The sequence below is a fragment of the Plectrocnemia conspersa genome, unplaced genomic scaffold (genome assembly GCF_051122295.1).
Source record: "Plectrocnemia conspersa isolate PC_06_02 unplaced genomic scaffold, ASM5112229v1 ptg000003l, whole genome shotgun sequence".
Lineage (NCBI taxonomy): Eukaryota > Metazoa > Arthropoda > Insecta > Trichoptera > Polycentropodidae > Plectrocnemia > Plectrocnemia conspersa.
Window position 1 is genome coordinate 1,694,749 of NW_028277167.1, and position 15,150 is coordinate 1,709,898.

The window sequence follows — 15,150 nt, forward strand, 5'->3', positions numbered from 1 at the left end:
TGTATACGTTCTTGTAAAAATAATTGTTTAATTTCAGGGAAACGAATCAAACAGCAACGCGTCAACGCGTCCGTAAAAAAATATTAATCTGACAATTACAAAAAAATATATACATCTATTGTAATTTATAAATATTTAAAATATAAGTATTTTTGATTAAACTAAATAAAGAAAAAAAAACCGCCATACAGTTACTTAAAACTATAAGACAATACAAAAGCGTTTAATCGACAAATATTTAAATTAATAATCAACTACAACAAAAAACAATAATTTGATAAAAAAATCATTCAATCACTGTGAAGTAATTATAATAGCTACGCGTCACACTCAGCCGAAAAAAAATATTAAACTGAAAATAACAACAAATATATATTATATCGTCAAAAATATTAAATCTGTAAATTTTATATATAACTTACAAATTATGCAGTAATTTTTATGTAATTTTGAACGCATTTTCAAACAAAATTCTTAAAATCGCAGCACAAAATTAAAAATTCGATTGCAACAAAAAATTAAGTATTTTATAAAAAATATCGTTCAATTTCAACGAAATAATTAAATGGCTACGCGTCACACTTTACCTTAAAAATTAATAAACTGACAGTTACAATAATATATTATTTTAATTCATTAAAAATATTATTTTAAATTCATTTTTAAATAAATTGAAATTTATTATGATATTTTAAAGCCTGGATCTCAGTTTTAACTGAAGTAAATAATAAATAATTTGTATTATAATCATAATGTATCATAAAAAAGTATGTTGGCAGTTATTTTTACCCACTATATCTTTCAAAAATTGTATATAAAAAGGATCAAATTAACTTATTAAAATTAATCCTAATTTTAGCAAAAACTAATTTAAAAGATATACTAAATTAATAACAACTTTTACATTAATAATATACATGATTATAACTTAAAGCAAAAAAACTACGGTGGGTATATACCATAATTAGTTTTAAAAATGCAGTAATATTATTAAAATAATAATAATTTTGCCTTCATTTTTAAAACAAAACTCAGGTGTGAAATAAACCGTGAATCTTCGAAACGCCCTCTCGTTAAAGTATTTTATAATAAAACGCCCTTTCGGTTAAAAAATATTGTGTTTTACAATTTAAATAGCGGTATTTTTACCGGATATAAAAAATATGTAATGCTGCGAACGTCTAGAATGGAACGGACCATTTTCGCCTGAATTTTGTAACCTTAAAATATTTGTAATCGGACGCTTTCACTTTTTATATGAATTCTGTTATGAATTGCTCATTATTTTTGCTCATCAAATTTATTTTATTAGAGGTAGGTGCGATTTAACAGGGATTTTTTTAAAGAAATATGTGCATTAAAATATTTTTTTGTACCATAAAACGAATTGTTTGTGCATTTATTTAAGGTAATTTAAAAAATGGATGTGTTGCATAAGCAAATCGTTTTATGAAACAATTATTTTATATATTGCTCATTTAAGTTGTAGCTAAAAATTCACAGTGCTAACATTTTATTTTAATATAAATTCAACCTGATCAACATTAATTTTGAAATAGTTCATATGGTACACTCGATTTGGATACAAGTAATTAAAAAGCAAGCTGTATAATTAAATATTATTTGGGGGGCAATAATATATCAAGTTTTATTTTAATTTGTTTATGCTAAATTTTAGAAAAGTTTATTGTAAAATTGGATTTTAATTGTTTTATTTTGAATATCCCATTTTAGTTTAGAATTTTTTTCGTGATAAAGAAGAGTTTTTATGAGCATATTATAGTCTGATATATTATATATTATTCACATATTAATATCGATTATGGCCATAATATCTTTTTTTTAACATATTGCGACCATAATTAATATATTACAAGATTGAAATATGATTATGGTAACAATATATTTTCTTAATCCCAAAAACTATGCTAAGATGCAAAGCCGTGAAACGATTAAAATGGAAAAATAATTAATAATATTTTTTAATAATAAATACATATGTATATCAAAAAATAAATAATTGTTTTAAATATAATATTATATAACCATTATGATAAGTCATGTATGTATTAGTAATACGTACATTGCACCTGCAATTGATCAATAATGTTGCATTCAGGTCCATGGCTCTCTACGCAGAATCCGCACATCAGCTGTGATTCTGCGCACTAGACACAACTTCGGAAAACGTCGGCAAAGCGTCAGGAAAACTGTTCGTCGAGATGAACGATTACCAGGATAACCGCGGTGAGTTTCCATTTTTCTGTGAACGTTAAATTTACTCAAATATATTAAATATTGCGATTTAAGGGTACGATGGCGAGCCATTCGATGTCAACGAATCGGTGGACGAGCTCAAAGCCAAGCTCGATAACATGAAGAGAATCATGAACGAGAGAAGGCAAGCCGGCTTGGAAAACCAGGAGCTGTATAGAGGCCGCCCCACGTCCCTGAGAGGCGCTGGTCTCATAACCGGAAATTTCCTCAGTTTCGTGTTCGGCTCGGCCCTGTTGGTCATAGTGACCGTTTCCATTTATGCGTTTTATAATCTGTATCATGCCGTGCTCAAAAGGTTCCCTTCGAGGCATACCGAACTGTGAAGTGTTATTTATAATTATAACCTCCTTTGTGTGTATGTATAATACAAATATTAACGTAAACGTAACGTTGGAAAAACGGGAAAATTAATGAAATCACGTGATATTTAGATTGCTCTATATTAAAACAGTGTTTTTTAAATGGGGATGTATAAACATACAGTGTCAGGGAGAGAAGTGTCATTATTATTATTAGCTTATCACCTGAATCGCACAAAAAATCGTGTACCGGTGCACATTTTAAGCGTTGCTTCATATTAATTTGTTTCTATGTATGCGCTAGTTACAGCCCTAATCGTTTTTTGAAATTTAAATATATCTTCATTAATGTATAAATTATTTCTTTGCTTTAAATTTTTTAATGATTTTTTTTAAAGTAATAAGTTAGTATTTTTCAAAGTGATTATTTATGCTTTTTGCCCATGATTAAAACTGTATGCATGTAAATTCTAAATATTCATGTTTTTAAATTAAATTTTCCTGAATTTCCCCCCTCATGCTCAAATTTATTAGTTTTTAAATGTTTAAATACCATTAGGTTAATTTTTATATAATTAAACATATTACATATGCACAAATAAATAAAAAATATACAGTAAACTTTATAGTTTATATTCTAAATTAAATTTAAGCATTTTTTATATTTTTAAATACATTTAAGTATAGAATAATATCATTTCAAATATTCATAGTGATTAAAAATATATTAAGACAATAAATTATGAATTCGATTAAGATTTAAATTTAAAATTATTTATTAGTTTTAATCTATTAATTATAATTAAATAAAATCTTGTTTAATTTAAATGATATGTTTTATTTCGTAGAAAGTGTTGTTAGGACCAATGAGACTTTTTTGTATTGGCAACACTTGGCACGAAGTCTGTATGATGCAAAACGTCAGTGGTTTTAGGTTAGCTTGGTTTACTTTTTGTTGCAGATAATTTCAAAATCGAATCATGACGAATAATAAAATCGGAGATTTGGATTTATATGATCTATTGGGTATAGATATTAATGCAGAAGTTGCAGAAGTAAGTATATAATTAAAAATCAGTATGAAAGATTATATGTAATTAAATTATTCTTCGGTTTCAGATTAAAAAAGCGTATAGGAAAAAAGCTCTAGAATGCCATCCAGACAAAAATCCGGACAATCCGAAAGCTGCGGAGCTCTTTCACGAGCTTTCCAAAGCGCTAGAGATCCTCGTGGATTCGTCGGCTAGAGCCGCATATGACAAAGTGTTGAGAGCTAGACAAGCAGCTAAACTCAGATATAAAGAGGTCGATCAGAAGCGGCAGAAGTTGATAGACGACTTGGAGAGGCGCGAACGCGAGGCTGAACTGAAATATAAAAAGAATAAAACGTATGACGAGCGCACCGATGAAGAAAAGCTACTGGCTGAAATTTCTCGATTAGAAAAGGAAGGTTCTAAGCTATTGCATGAAGAGCAGGAGAGGATGGCACAGCAGGTTTTGTTGGATTTGCAAAAAGTGCCAGTGGATACGACTCAATATAGAATAAAAATAAAATGGGACGTTACAAAGTCGAACGAATCAAACAGCTGTTATGATGAAGAGACGCTGAGGCAAGTTTTGAAAAAGTATGGCGATATTAAAGAGCTTATGGTTTCTGCTAGTAAAAAAGGGAGCGCTCTAGTTGAGTTTTATTCAAAAGAAGCCGCAGAAATGGCCGTAGATTTTGAAAAAGGTATGTATTTGATTTGAAAATCAAGCAATAGTTCATTAATCTTGATTAGTTGCATTTTATTTTTAGTTATATAGAACTTTTAAAAATATATTTAATTATTGTTGTTTCTCTTTACAGGGCTCCCTGAAATTCCATTGACTCTTAAATGGTTGAAAGGCTCAGGAATTCCATCCAACGTTTCAAAGCCTCGCTCCAACCCCACATTAGTTTCGGAAAGAGATTATGAAAGTTTAGTTCTATCCAAACTAAGACAGGCATCAGAACGTCAAAAGTTGATTGAACAAATGATGAAAGAAGATGAAGAATAATTTAATTTTAGTAAAATGATGAAGAAAATCGTCAAGCTCTACAAGATATATATTGAAATACCTCTTCTGGGCCATAACCGAGGCTCGGATTAATAATGTGCCTTTAGATCAATTTATGGAGACAAATGAAATTTCGTGGATATAAAGATATCACACCACGGATTTGGGGATAATATATAAAATAGTAAACTCTTGGCCAGTGAGATGCCAATAAGTTTATATAACATATTAGTATTATAAACCTAACATATGGGGACACAGCTCTAAGATGCCAAAATACCGATCGACATTCTTTAGCCAGCAACCTATATATTTCCAATCCATCGCCATTAATAGCGACGTTAGAGATCGTTGAAGCTATATATTTTAAGATAAGATAATGAAATAGTACTCGGCCAGATAGACCAAAATTTAAGGGCCGAAATTCCTACATTCCCCAAATTCCAAACAAAACAGACATCCTCCCTAAAGTTCACCAAAATCCCTCTAACGCTCCTACACTTCAGTTACAGCAGGGGTGACCAACCCAAATGTTCTTGTGGGCCACTTTAGTAATGCATCATAACTCCGCGGGCCATATATAAAATTATATATCTCCATATTAGATTTAGATACACTAAAGACATTTTTTTGTAGTAAAAAATTGTCTGTATTGGCGATTATAAAATAAATATATTTTGTAAATGTGTGATGAATCTCGCGGGCCGGAAAAATGGCCGCGCGTTGGCGACCCCAGAATTAGTGAAATCAACAGATCCAACTCCCATTCTGGCATCTAATTAACAAGGATATCAATTCCAAAAAATAAAAATACCTTTGGTAGTGAGGTTTTTTGTGGCCTTGAGTTGTTATTTATTATTATTATTAATAATAATTTTTGTACCTGAAATAATATAATTTATTACTATTGGAAAAAGATTCTAATCATTTGTAATAAAGATATGATATTATATTGTTTATTTTATTAAAAAGCTTTTATCCACTTCCCACACACACTAAAGCTTTTCGAATCATTTCTGTATTGCACCATACACGAGAAATGATTGTAGTGATAAGATATATTTGTACCATCTCAGAAAACTGCATAAATCGGATAATACATAAAGAAGAGAAGCTTGATTTCATTGTTTGTGAATAAGATTCAACAAAATCAACTAATTTATTTGAGAGAGTATTTATTATAAATATGTACTTACATAGATTGGAAGGCGATTCTTCAGAAATGTTACGTTACACCATGGTAAAGTATCTATGAGAAATAACAGAAATAAAAACAAAAAATTCATTTGTTCCAATTTTAGAAAATATCTTTGTATTATGTAGCATGGTTCTTTGAGAGTGGTGTTTTAGCTTTCCATAGACTAAAATCAAAACCTTGTGCATGTCTTAGAGCAGGGCTCGGCAACCTATGACCCGCGGGTCACCAAGTGACCCGTTTGATGATTTGAAGTGAGAAGTGACCCATTTCAGTTCTGCAAATATAATTTTTTTAACGTGTTACGATGTCACGACTAGGCCACATTTTTGGTTGTTAGGACCAAAAATATTCACTGACCCGAATAGTCACATTTTAATTATTTTGACCCGCAGCCAAAAAAGGTTGCCGAGACCTGTCTTAAGAGTATGACTAAGGGGTCCTAACAACTTGGGTCCAATGACGTTCAGCATCAGTCTGGCGAGTTCCCTAGCAATTCGTGCCACAGAGCTGATGAACGGTATCTGATTCGATCTGATGAACGGTATTTCGAAGCCGTAGACGGTAAACTTCGGCGGCGCCAGCTTTCTGAGCCTTGTAAAGAAGACGGCCTCTGTTTTATGGACAGCTACTTGGAGTCCCGCGCCATCCATCCATCTCTACTCTTCCCTGGCTAAGTGCAGAAGCGTGATGGTCTTGCCCGTCACGACAATGGCGACGTTGCCAGTGAAGACTAATAAGGTTGCTTCTCAGCAGCCCTTTGTACACGATGTTTTACAAGGCCGGTCCTAATACAAACCCACGAAGCACGCCTATCGTGGCCTGCTGAGGCACGCTGCGCTGCGAACTCACGCCCATGCATTGATATTCCAGCACCCTGTCGGAAAAGTAACTTTCAATCGTACGAATGAGGTATGCTGGGGTGTCGATTTTCGTAACTGCGTTGAGAGTCGAGCGTCTTTTTTTGTAGCGTCGATGGTGGAGCGTCCGGGGTGGAAGTTAAACTGCTGCGATGACAGTCCCTTCTCCTCGGCCTCAAGACTGTACTGTAGCTGCTGTAGAAGCATTCTATCTAGCAGCTTGCCCAGTCCGTACAGCATACATAATGGTCTGTAGGCTGAAACAACGTCGGATCTTTTCCAGAAACGTGTCTGATCACCTCGTTGGGGACGCAGTCTAATCCTGAAGCCCTCGCGCTCTTGATGCGCTTGGCGGCTTCCTGCACCTCTTCTTTGAAAAACGGGAAAAATTCTTCTTCGGCTGCTGCCGGGCCGCTGTGCCTGGCGGTTGTGGAGTGGTGTGGAAATAGCCCGTCGACCACAGCCTTCATATTGTCTGGGTTGTTCAGGTAGTGGTCCTGAGCGTTTATTTTAAGTGCCTTTCGCACTATTCTATAGGACATACCCCACGGGTCTGCATCGACAGATTTGCAGTTCTTCCCAACAGCGCGCCTTGCCCCTGGTACGTTTCGCGTCTAGCTTCGTCACTCTGGTGTCTTTGCGCTCGTCTTCGAGAGGCTAGGCACGCACGTCCACTATGGCGTCGATCCATCAGAGACGATTGCGACACTTGGTATCGAAGTGTCGCAATCGTCCTTTGAATGAAGCCATCGAAGCTAGACGCGAGTCAGTGCTGACAGTCATAAGCAGTGGGGCGGGAGCAGAAGCAGTAGTACACTCTTTTAATGACCTCATAAGAGACGATTGCGACACTTGGTATCGAAGTGTCAGCACTGACTCGCGTCTAGCTTCGATGGCTTCATTCAAAGGAGGGCGGTCGAGTTTGCGCGCACTCCATCTAGCGTATGGGGGTTATGTTAGCGAGTTGAAAGCTGATGTACCAGTGATCGATGTGTGAGTAGAGATCTTTGCCTTTCCAGTTTCTTTGCACCACACGCTGGAGGCCCGTCGTAATCATTGTGGGAGAGCAAAGTGTACTCCTCTCGAAGAGTAGGGACTCTCGGAGATAGGCAGCAAAGTTAGCATTTAAAATCCGTTACGACGTTGCCTAAGTCCTCCAGGACGCACGGGCGTTCCTGGGAGATGGAGCTATAACGATGACGATATTTCAAGCTAACGTGAGCTCGATCATTGATACTCGGAGAATATACTAAATAAACTCTTAAAAATAAATAGTACTACGGGAAGTGCGGACCGCTCTTCTGGGTGTAAAATTCTGGAGCCCACCCCAAGGGTTGGTCTCGTAGGGCCCCGATACCATTGGGCTTGTGCGAGTGTAAGCACTCGCCTCAGCTATCGTATAGTACTGGAACTTAAGCTGATACCTAGCAGTAGTCTGGCATCTGATTGCGTTAGTTGAGGCTTGTTTCTGTACTTGCATGGACCCAGATAGTGAGTGACGAAAAGGATAACACATAGTAACTTTCTCTATTTGCTGTCGTTTCGTCGATGACAGAACCGGTACTTCCCCGAACGAAGGTGAATTAATCTACACGAATTAAACCCAACTTAACATAATGCAAGTTCTAAAACTAATTAAGTCCAAAATATAAACCATGTCAACTCGTCTCTCAGGGAGAAATACGCGGTGGAAGAAGTACAGACGTCACATCTCGCATATTGCTCCATAGTTTGTCTGAACTTCGATATTACACTATGTTTTAAAAATATGATAGCTATCCTCACAGAGATTACTACGGACTTCTGATATGAGAGTATTGGTCAAATGTATTCAAACCGAATTTTGGTAAATAGGAGATCGCAAAAACAATTACCACTTCTTAGAAGTCAAAAATGAACGGCAAAAGCAATAAAATCGTGTGACTGCGACGGCGCCGACACGATTTTATTGCTTTTGACGTAGATTTTTGACTTCTGAGAAGGCATAATTGTTTTTTGCGCTCTCCCATTTGACAATATTTGGTTTAGAAATACTTCATTCGAATCTCACTTATTGTTAGTCGTAATATTATTATAAAAAATCTTCAAATATGATGAAATATATTAATGGTTATCAGGCGTTTTATTATTTTAGCACGCGCTCAATTAGAACAAAGGATTCTAAAAAACTAGTCTAATTTTTGAGTCGGGCAAAAATATTATTATCTATTATCATAAAATCAGCATTTGTTAAACTATTGTTTTTACATATTCAACTTGACTCTTAGCTCTTCGTGGATATATATTTTTAGCTAAAAAACCACTCTACACGAACGGTCCTTCCATCGCGAAAATGCCGCCACAAACAAATGCCGCTCGGGCGGTCCATTCCCCTAACTACACCACTTTATTTAATTATTGTCATTTAAAACTTCCCCGCCACCCTTCCTCCTTCTGTAATTTTTACTGAATTTGGTGAGGGTCATCAAAAATATTTGTGCTAAAAAAATTGTGAAAGAGGGTAGGAGATTTAATTTATACGGGTCTGATAAAAGGTATAATAAATAACAATCATTACGTTGTTTGTTTTGAAGCATACTTTTTTGAAATCAGGCTTAGCTGATAAAGCTGTTTTGATTTATTTGGGTTATGCTCGTTATAAATGGAGTTATGGCTAAGAGACGCCAAGCCGAGCGGGAAACGCTCGCTCAATTGTAATTAAACCGTTGGCTTCCGTACTACGCTGACGCGCTGGTAAGCCTACGTATGATGTTTCATAGAAGACAAAATAGTCTTATCGAGTTATGATAAAATAGCATTAAAGTCGCAAATGTAAGACAAATAAATTGCATTCTTAAACAGGTATTATCTTAAATCTGGAGCCTTATCCAGTTTATTTCAGTACTTGTTCAAATATACAGTGAACCATTTATTGGATATAGATCAAGTTAGTAAAAATAAGAATTTTGATAAATTTCAAGTTATGAAGTTTGATAGCACAAGATATTCTTCAAATACCTTACAATATCAGACATATCACGAAACATTCAATATATTGTATTGTTCGAAAGAGTAGCATACATTCAATTTTGTTTAATGTCTTTTAATTTAAAGACGTTTTTGATATGGAAGCATAATCACAACGGTTACTTTTATCAGATATATATTTTACAAATTAATAGATTATTTTTATTTACATTAAACATTTCAACAGTACACATTAAATTTCATTAATAAAATTAAAGTGGAAAAGAACAATATTATGACTCGAAAATAACAATATTCAACATTAAATTGATCTTATAAATAAAATAGCACTTATAAGAGCAAAACATTCATATATATTAAAAATGAATATATAGTCAATTTGACTGCAGTATGATACCGTCTTAAATTTTGGAATCACATTTAATTGGTGCATTTTTTATATCTCAAGAAATGTGTGTATATAAGATATTAACGTTATTTTTATATCTTACTGCTTACTGCATTAAACGCCATACTACAGTCAATCAATAAACAAACAATATAGATTAAATAAATTTTGCATTGTAGTAATTATAAAATAATACATAAATAATCATTAAAATTATATTGAATTTACATAAAATGCAAGAAAACAATACCGGCAAACAAATACTACACTGGTTTCGTCATATACGTGAATGCGATTTGAACAACTTTGTAATTTAGAGGCACTGGAAATTCTAAAGCACTTATTGGATCGCTGCGTTACTTTTAGCACTAGTTGCTTTCTCGACCAAATTTATTAAATCGTTCAATCTTTCGATATTGTCTAAGTTTAATTTGATCCCCATCAAAGTCTGAACATAGGAATCTACGTCGACTTTCAGCTGCATCCTGATTTTATCATCGTCGGATATGCCGAGCTTCTCTAAATTAGTCTGAGAAGGCCGATCGCGGATTTGCTTCAACCGTCTCAACGAATCTTCCGTTTTTTGTATGGAAGTGAGAACATCTTCGATTGCTATGTAGTATCTAAAATAATAACAATAAATATTATGTAATTTATTATACACTCTAAGAAAGACACTGTTATACTTACTGTGATGTTATTATCGAAAATGTCGCTTCTAACCATCTTATCATATTACTCTCGCCGATGAAATTAATGTACATATTGTAAAAATCCAAAGGCGATTTCATCAACGTTATTAAATATCCGCACGCTTTCGATGGAATGTCTCTATTCGTCTTGCGAAACAGACGAGGGATATCGTTTATCTGCTTCAAATGAACTACACTCTCCGAACTAAGCTGATGCACCACGTATCGTTGTATCTGCGGCATTATGGACTCCAACGAAGTCTTGGAATATAGCAGACACTTTTCAAATTTATCCGCATACTTGAACGGCTCGAGTCTAGTATTTACAATTTCTAAGAACGTTGGCAAGTAGTTTATTAATATATTGACATCCACGTGAAGAGATATTAAAAATTTTAATCTATCAATTTGCGCATTCGGATTATCTGTTATTGCGTTGTTCTGATTCGATTGAGGCGAAGATGTCCATAGCTGAAATATAAAAGGATTATATTGAATTGTATATCTAATCAATCCTATAACAAACTAATACCATGCGTGAAAGAATAAGCTTCTGTCGACATATGTATGTTATATTGCAATTATTGTTTCGATATATTAAATATTTTCATTATATCATTATCCCTTTTAATGTTTACAATTTTTACATCAAGCACGAATAATTATGTTTTGTAAAAATTTGTGATTTGTAGATTATGTTGTTTGATTTTGAATTGCTTTTTTACAGTGGCGTAGCTATGGTGGGGCGGAGGGGGCGGGCCGCCCCGGGCGGCACTTGCTTGGGGGCGGAATATTAGCGATGGGATCTTCTAGTGTGGTTCTTAACCCTGAATGCACTAAAACATATATAAATCTACGAATACAAGATCTTAATAATAACCAATTTATTATTTTAAGAAATGCTTATTTTATGACCCAGCAAAAAATTTATAGGGGGGGGGGCGGCAATTTTAAGGATCGCCCTGGGCGGCACATACCCTAGCTACGCCACTGCTTTTTTTTACAATACAATTCAATTACAACTATAGATAATTGTTAAAATAATTAATAATATAAAAAAAATGTAAAATAAATTGCGTGGATATTCAAACAATTGCAAATAAGTTTGGAGAGGTTTTTTTTTATGATATAGCGCATGAAAATAAAATCATCTTATATATACAGTAGACCCCCCAATAACACGGTTAATTGGGAACGTGCTATTTGGGTGCATGTAGTTAAGGGGGCTAGAACATACTCATATATTTTTTTTCAATATGTACGTACGAATCAAGCATGTATGGTGAGATATCCTCCCTTTGGCTCGCTCACACATAAAGCAACGGGCATTTAAATAGCATGTCCCCAATATACCGTGTTATTGGGGGGTCTACTGTAATGTGATATTTCTTTGAAAGTCAAGTCGTTGGATAAATACTTTTGCAAATATATTTTTAACGATATGTTGTGAATATTTGAATTCGTGTTTTGAAATTATATACTTATTCCCCTAATTTTTTTATTTTGGCGGAAGAAACGGAATTATAATCTTTCTGCTAAATTGTCCTAGGTCGTGTATATTTTATATTGTATTATAACGTAATACATTTTGTACTAAAAATATTAAAACAGTTTATTATTTGTCGATTCCACAAAAAAATACATTCAAATCCAAAAATTAAGTCTACTCAATTGCAATACATTGAGCTAATGCATATCATGTTACAATGGAAGATATAAAAAAATATAGGTTACTTATAAAATAACATTTTATAAAAGAACTAAAACTTTAAAAGAAATAATTAAATAGTATAAATTATTATAAAAATATCAAACCTGTTTTATGGTGACTTCTGCCCACGTACAATATCTCGATATAATTTGAAGACTAAGTTTCCAGAACCTATGAGTGAGGGCCACGATGAAGACGCCTTGAGCCCAACAAGACGTCAAAGAAGTCCAACAGCACTTTGTTACTCTTAAAGAATAATCGCTACTATTTAAAGCCTCGTTGGTGAAAATCTGATTGTTCAACGGCTCCGCCAATAACGACTCGAAAGAACCGGCAATCTCTTGGAATCTAATACGAAAATAAATAGGCAAGTTCCATTTGAGCTGAAAGCTTTTGTACTGTGGATGATTGTAAAACTTTTCCATCGCTTTCTTATCACTGAAATGCTTCAGCAGCGTTCTCGTGAACTCTAAACTGTCGCTGTATCTGGAATAGTACAATTCAGGATTGCCCGGTGCGAATATGGACGACATGTGAACTTCAATTCTGTATTCGACTTCAGGCCAGAAACTGTTCAGCAAAAAGTTGTACCGCTTTATAGATTTATTCGACTTTGTGACGACGATCAAATCTTTCAACTTTTGATCAAAGAATGTTAAAATATTAACAAAAATGCCTCTCAATCCGGATGGACTTTTTTGAAGAGCCGATTCGCTAATGATATCGTGCAACGCTGGTCCGATGACCTTCTTGCGCAGCATATTCTCGACGTCGGATACTTTATCCAGCATAGAGAAAATCTGCAAGCTTCTCTGAAGCTTGTCTATTTTTCTCGAATTCAGATTTTCTAAAAACATGGACTCTAACGTTGACGATAAAATAGCACCGATGCGTTCGAATAGTTTTCTTTCCTCGTCAATCACGAAAGAATCACACTTTGAATAAGTAAATTGCAATTGAATATATTCGGACGCCGCTCTTTCTATTAAATCTTGAGTTATAACAGGATTTGAATCGTTATCCAAGAACAATATATGACTCAATTTTTGTAGCGACGCTCTCGTTTGACTTAGATATTGAAGGCTTCGTTTCTTTTCGCGTAGATGTCTGCGTTGTTCTAGTCTTCCGGATAGTTCTTTCATAGCCTCGGATAGACATTCTCTCACATGCTAAAAATATAAAATTTCACACAATCGATACAATTTTTTTAAATATTAAAATATAATACTCACTAATACTTCTTCTTTTAATTGGCCCAAAGGAGATTGAATGTTATTTATTTCTTTATCTAAGCCTATTAAATTTGTGGATAAATTAACGAAATCCGCATAGTCTTTATTGATCAATTCGATCATGGCCGATCGTAGAACTTTAAGATAAATCCCCAGATCATCACGGAGCGTTTCCAAAGAAGCTGCATTTCTGTGATTGTGCAAAAATACATCAACAGAAAAATTTTCCTAGAAAGACAAATATAAAATTATCAGTATATTTTGCGAGAAATTTATTCTAAAAAAGTATTTATTTATACACAATTATAAAATACATTTTTAAAGATTCATTATTCTGACCATAAATACGTTTTAAAATGTATGCAAGTTAAATACGAACAAGCGTTGGTTAGAATAGTGAACACCCCATAAACACACAAAACAGGTTTTTGCAAGAATTGTACGGTTTCGATTTCGCTACGAATGAAAATGTAATTGTATATTAATAAATAAAATGTATATACAAATGAATAAATATTTTTTAGAATAAATTTGACCCCCGATAACAGGAAAGAATCATTCTATGTTTCAATTATAATCATAAACAATATAAATACATGCATGCAGTTGAGTATTTATTGGGTATGTGTACTCTTATGATTAGTTTTCGATGTAATCGGTTTTATGTTATAGGTTAGGCAAAAACGTACCCCTAAAAATTGATTTCTATCAAAACAAAGGCCTTTGGGTCCCAGCGGCAAAGTGAACGTTTCGTTTTGAGAGTCCATGTCGATCTAGATGGCGTAATTCATATCTTTTAACCAAACAAATCCATTTGACACCCTAAATTGACACATCACAAACGTCAGACGAGTCAATGGCCATTTAAAATTATGTTTGAACCAAATATAGCAATATAACCAAATATTAACGTTTTATTTATTTTTATTAAACATTTCTATAAAAATTTATTCATTTTAATAATAATAAACGCTATGCTTAATATTATTCATGAAATAAAAAAAAATTAAAATTAAATTTTTATCTTAGGTTTTAAGTTAAAGTAGATCGTAAAGTTTTGAAATAGAGAGTCACTCATTTTTGCTGAAACGTTGGACAAAGTAAAAACTTTAAATTGTTTTTTACACCTTCCATTTGTTAAATAAGATGACCAGATTTTATAAATATCAGAGAACACTAAAAAAAGGTCATCTAAAAATATTTGTTTACTTAGAGATGTTGCGGAACAAAAAAGGGGTCACCTTGAATATTTTAGTTCGAGGGGAACAAAGAAGAATAATCATCCTCAAAAGAAGATATTTGGACTCTCAACTTAGGCTTAGAAAGTCTCAACTAAAAATTAATGAAAAAGTTATCAGCGCGTATCGAAATTTTAAACAATATACATAAAAATACACATTTATAAACATAGCAGTAATATTTCCAATAATACTTAAATTTCAATATACGAAAATGATTTTATACATCTCTTACTATTTGTTAAATCGAA

General features: G+C 33.6%; 3 protein-coding genes across 3 annotated transcripts; 2 read left to right on the forward strand and 1 right to left on the reverse strand.

Moving 5' to 3' along the window:
• The first annotated feature begins 2,109 nt into the window (after positions 1-2,109).
• On the forward strand, positions 2,110-3,197 carry LOC148236312 (uncharacterized). Its single transcript, XM_088182288.1, has 2 exons — positions 2,110-2,247; positions 2,311-3,197. Exons 1-2 carry the CDS (start codon positions 2,223-2,225, stop codon positions 2,598-2,600), a joined length of 315 nt encoding a protein of 104 aa, XP_088038414.1. The 5' UTR covers positions 2,110-2,222; the 3' UTR covers positions 2,601-3,197.
• Positions 3,198-3,435: 238 nt separating this feature from the next.
• On the forward strand, positions 3,436-5,566 carry LOC148236313 (dnaJ homolog subfamily C member 17). Its single transcript, XM_088182150.1, has 3 exons — positions 3,436-3,631; positions 3,696-4,308; positions 4,426-5,566. The coding sequence occupies exons 1-3, from the start codon at positions 3,557-3,559 to the stop codon at positions 4,614-4,616; spliced, it is 879 nt and encodes a 292-aa protein (XP_088038276.1). The 5' UTR covers positions 3,436-3,556; the 3' UTR covers positions 4,617-5,566.
• Positions 5,567-9,796: 4,230 nt separating this feature from the next.
• Positions 9,797-14,528, reverse strand: Cog2 (conserved oligomeric Golgi complex subunit 2). Its single transcript, XM_088183196.1, has 5 exons — positions 14,351-14,528; positions 13,662-13,889; positions 12,534-13,598; positions 10,717-11,189; positions 9,797-10,649 (listed from the first exon to the last, which is right to left on the reverse strand). The coding sequence occupies exons 1-5, from the start codon at positions 14,426-14,428 to the stop codon at positions 10,367-10,369; spliced, it is 2,127 nt and encodes a 708-aa protein (XP_088039322.1). The 5' UTR covers positions 14,429-14,528; the 3' UTR covers positions 9,797-10,366.
• Positions 14,529-15,150: the final 622 nt, after the last annotated feature.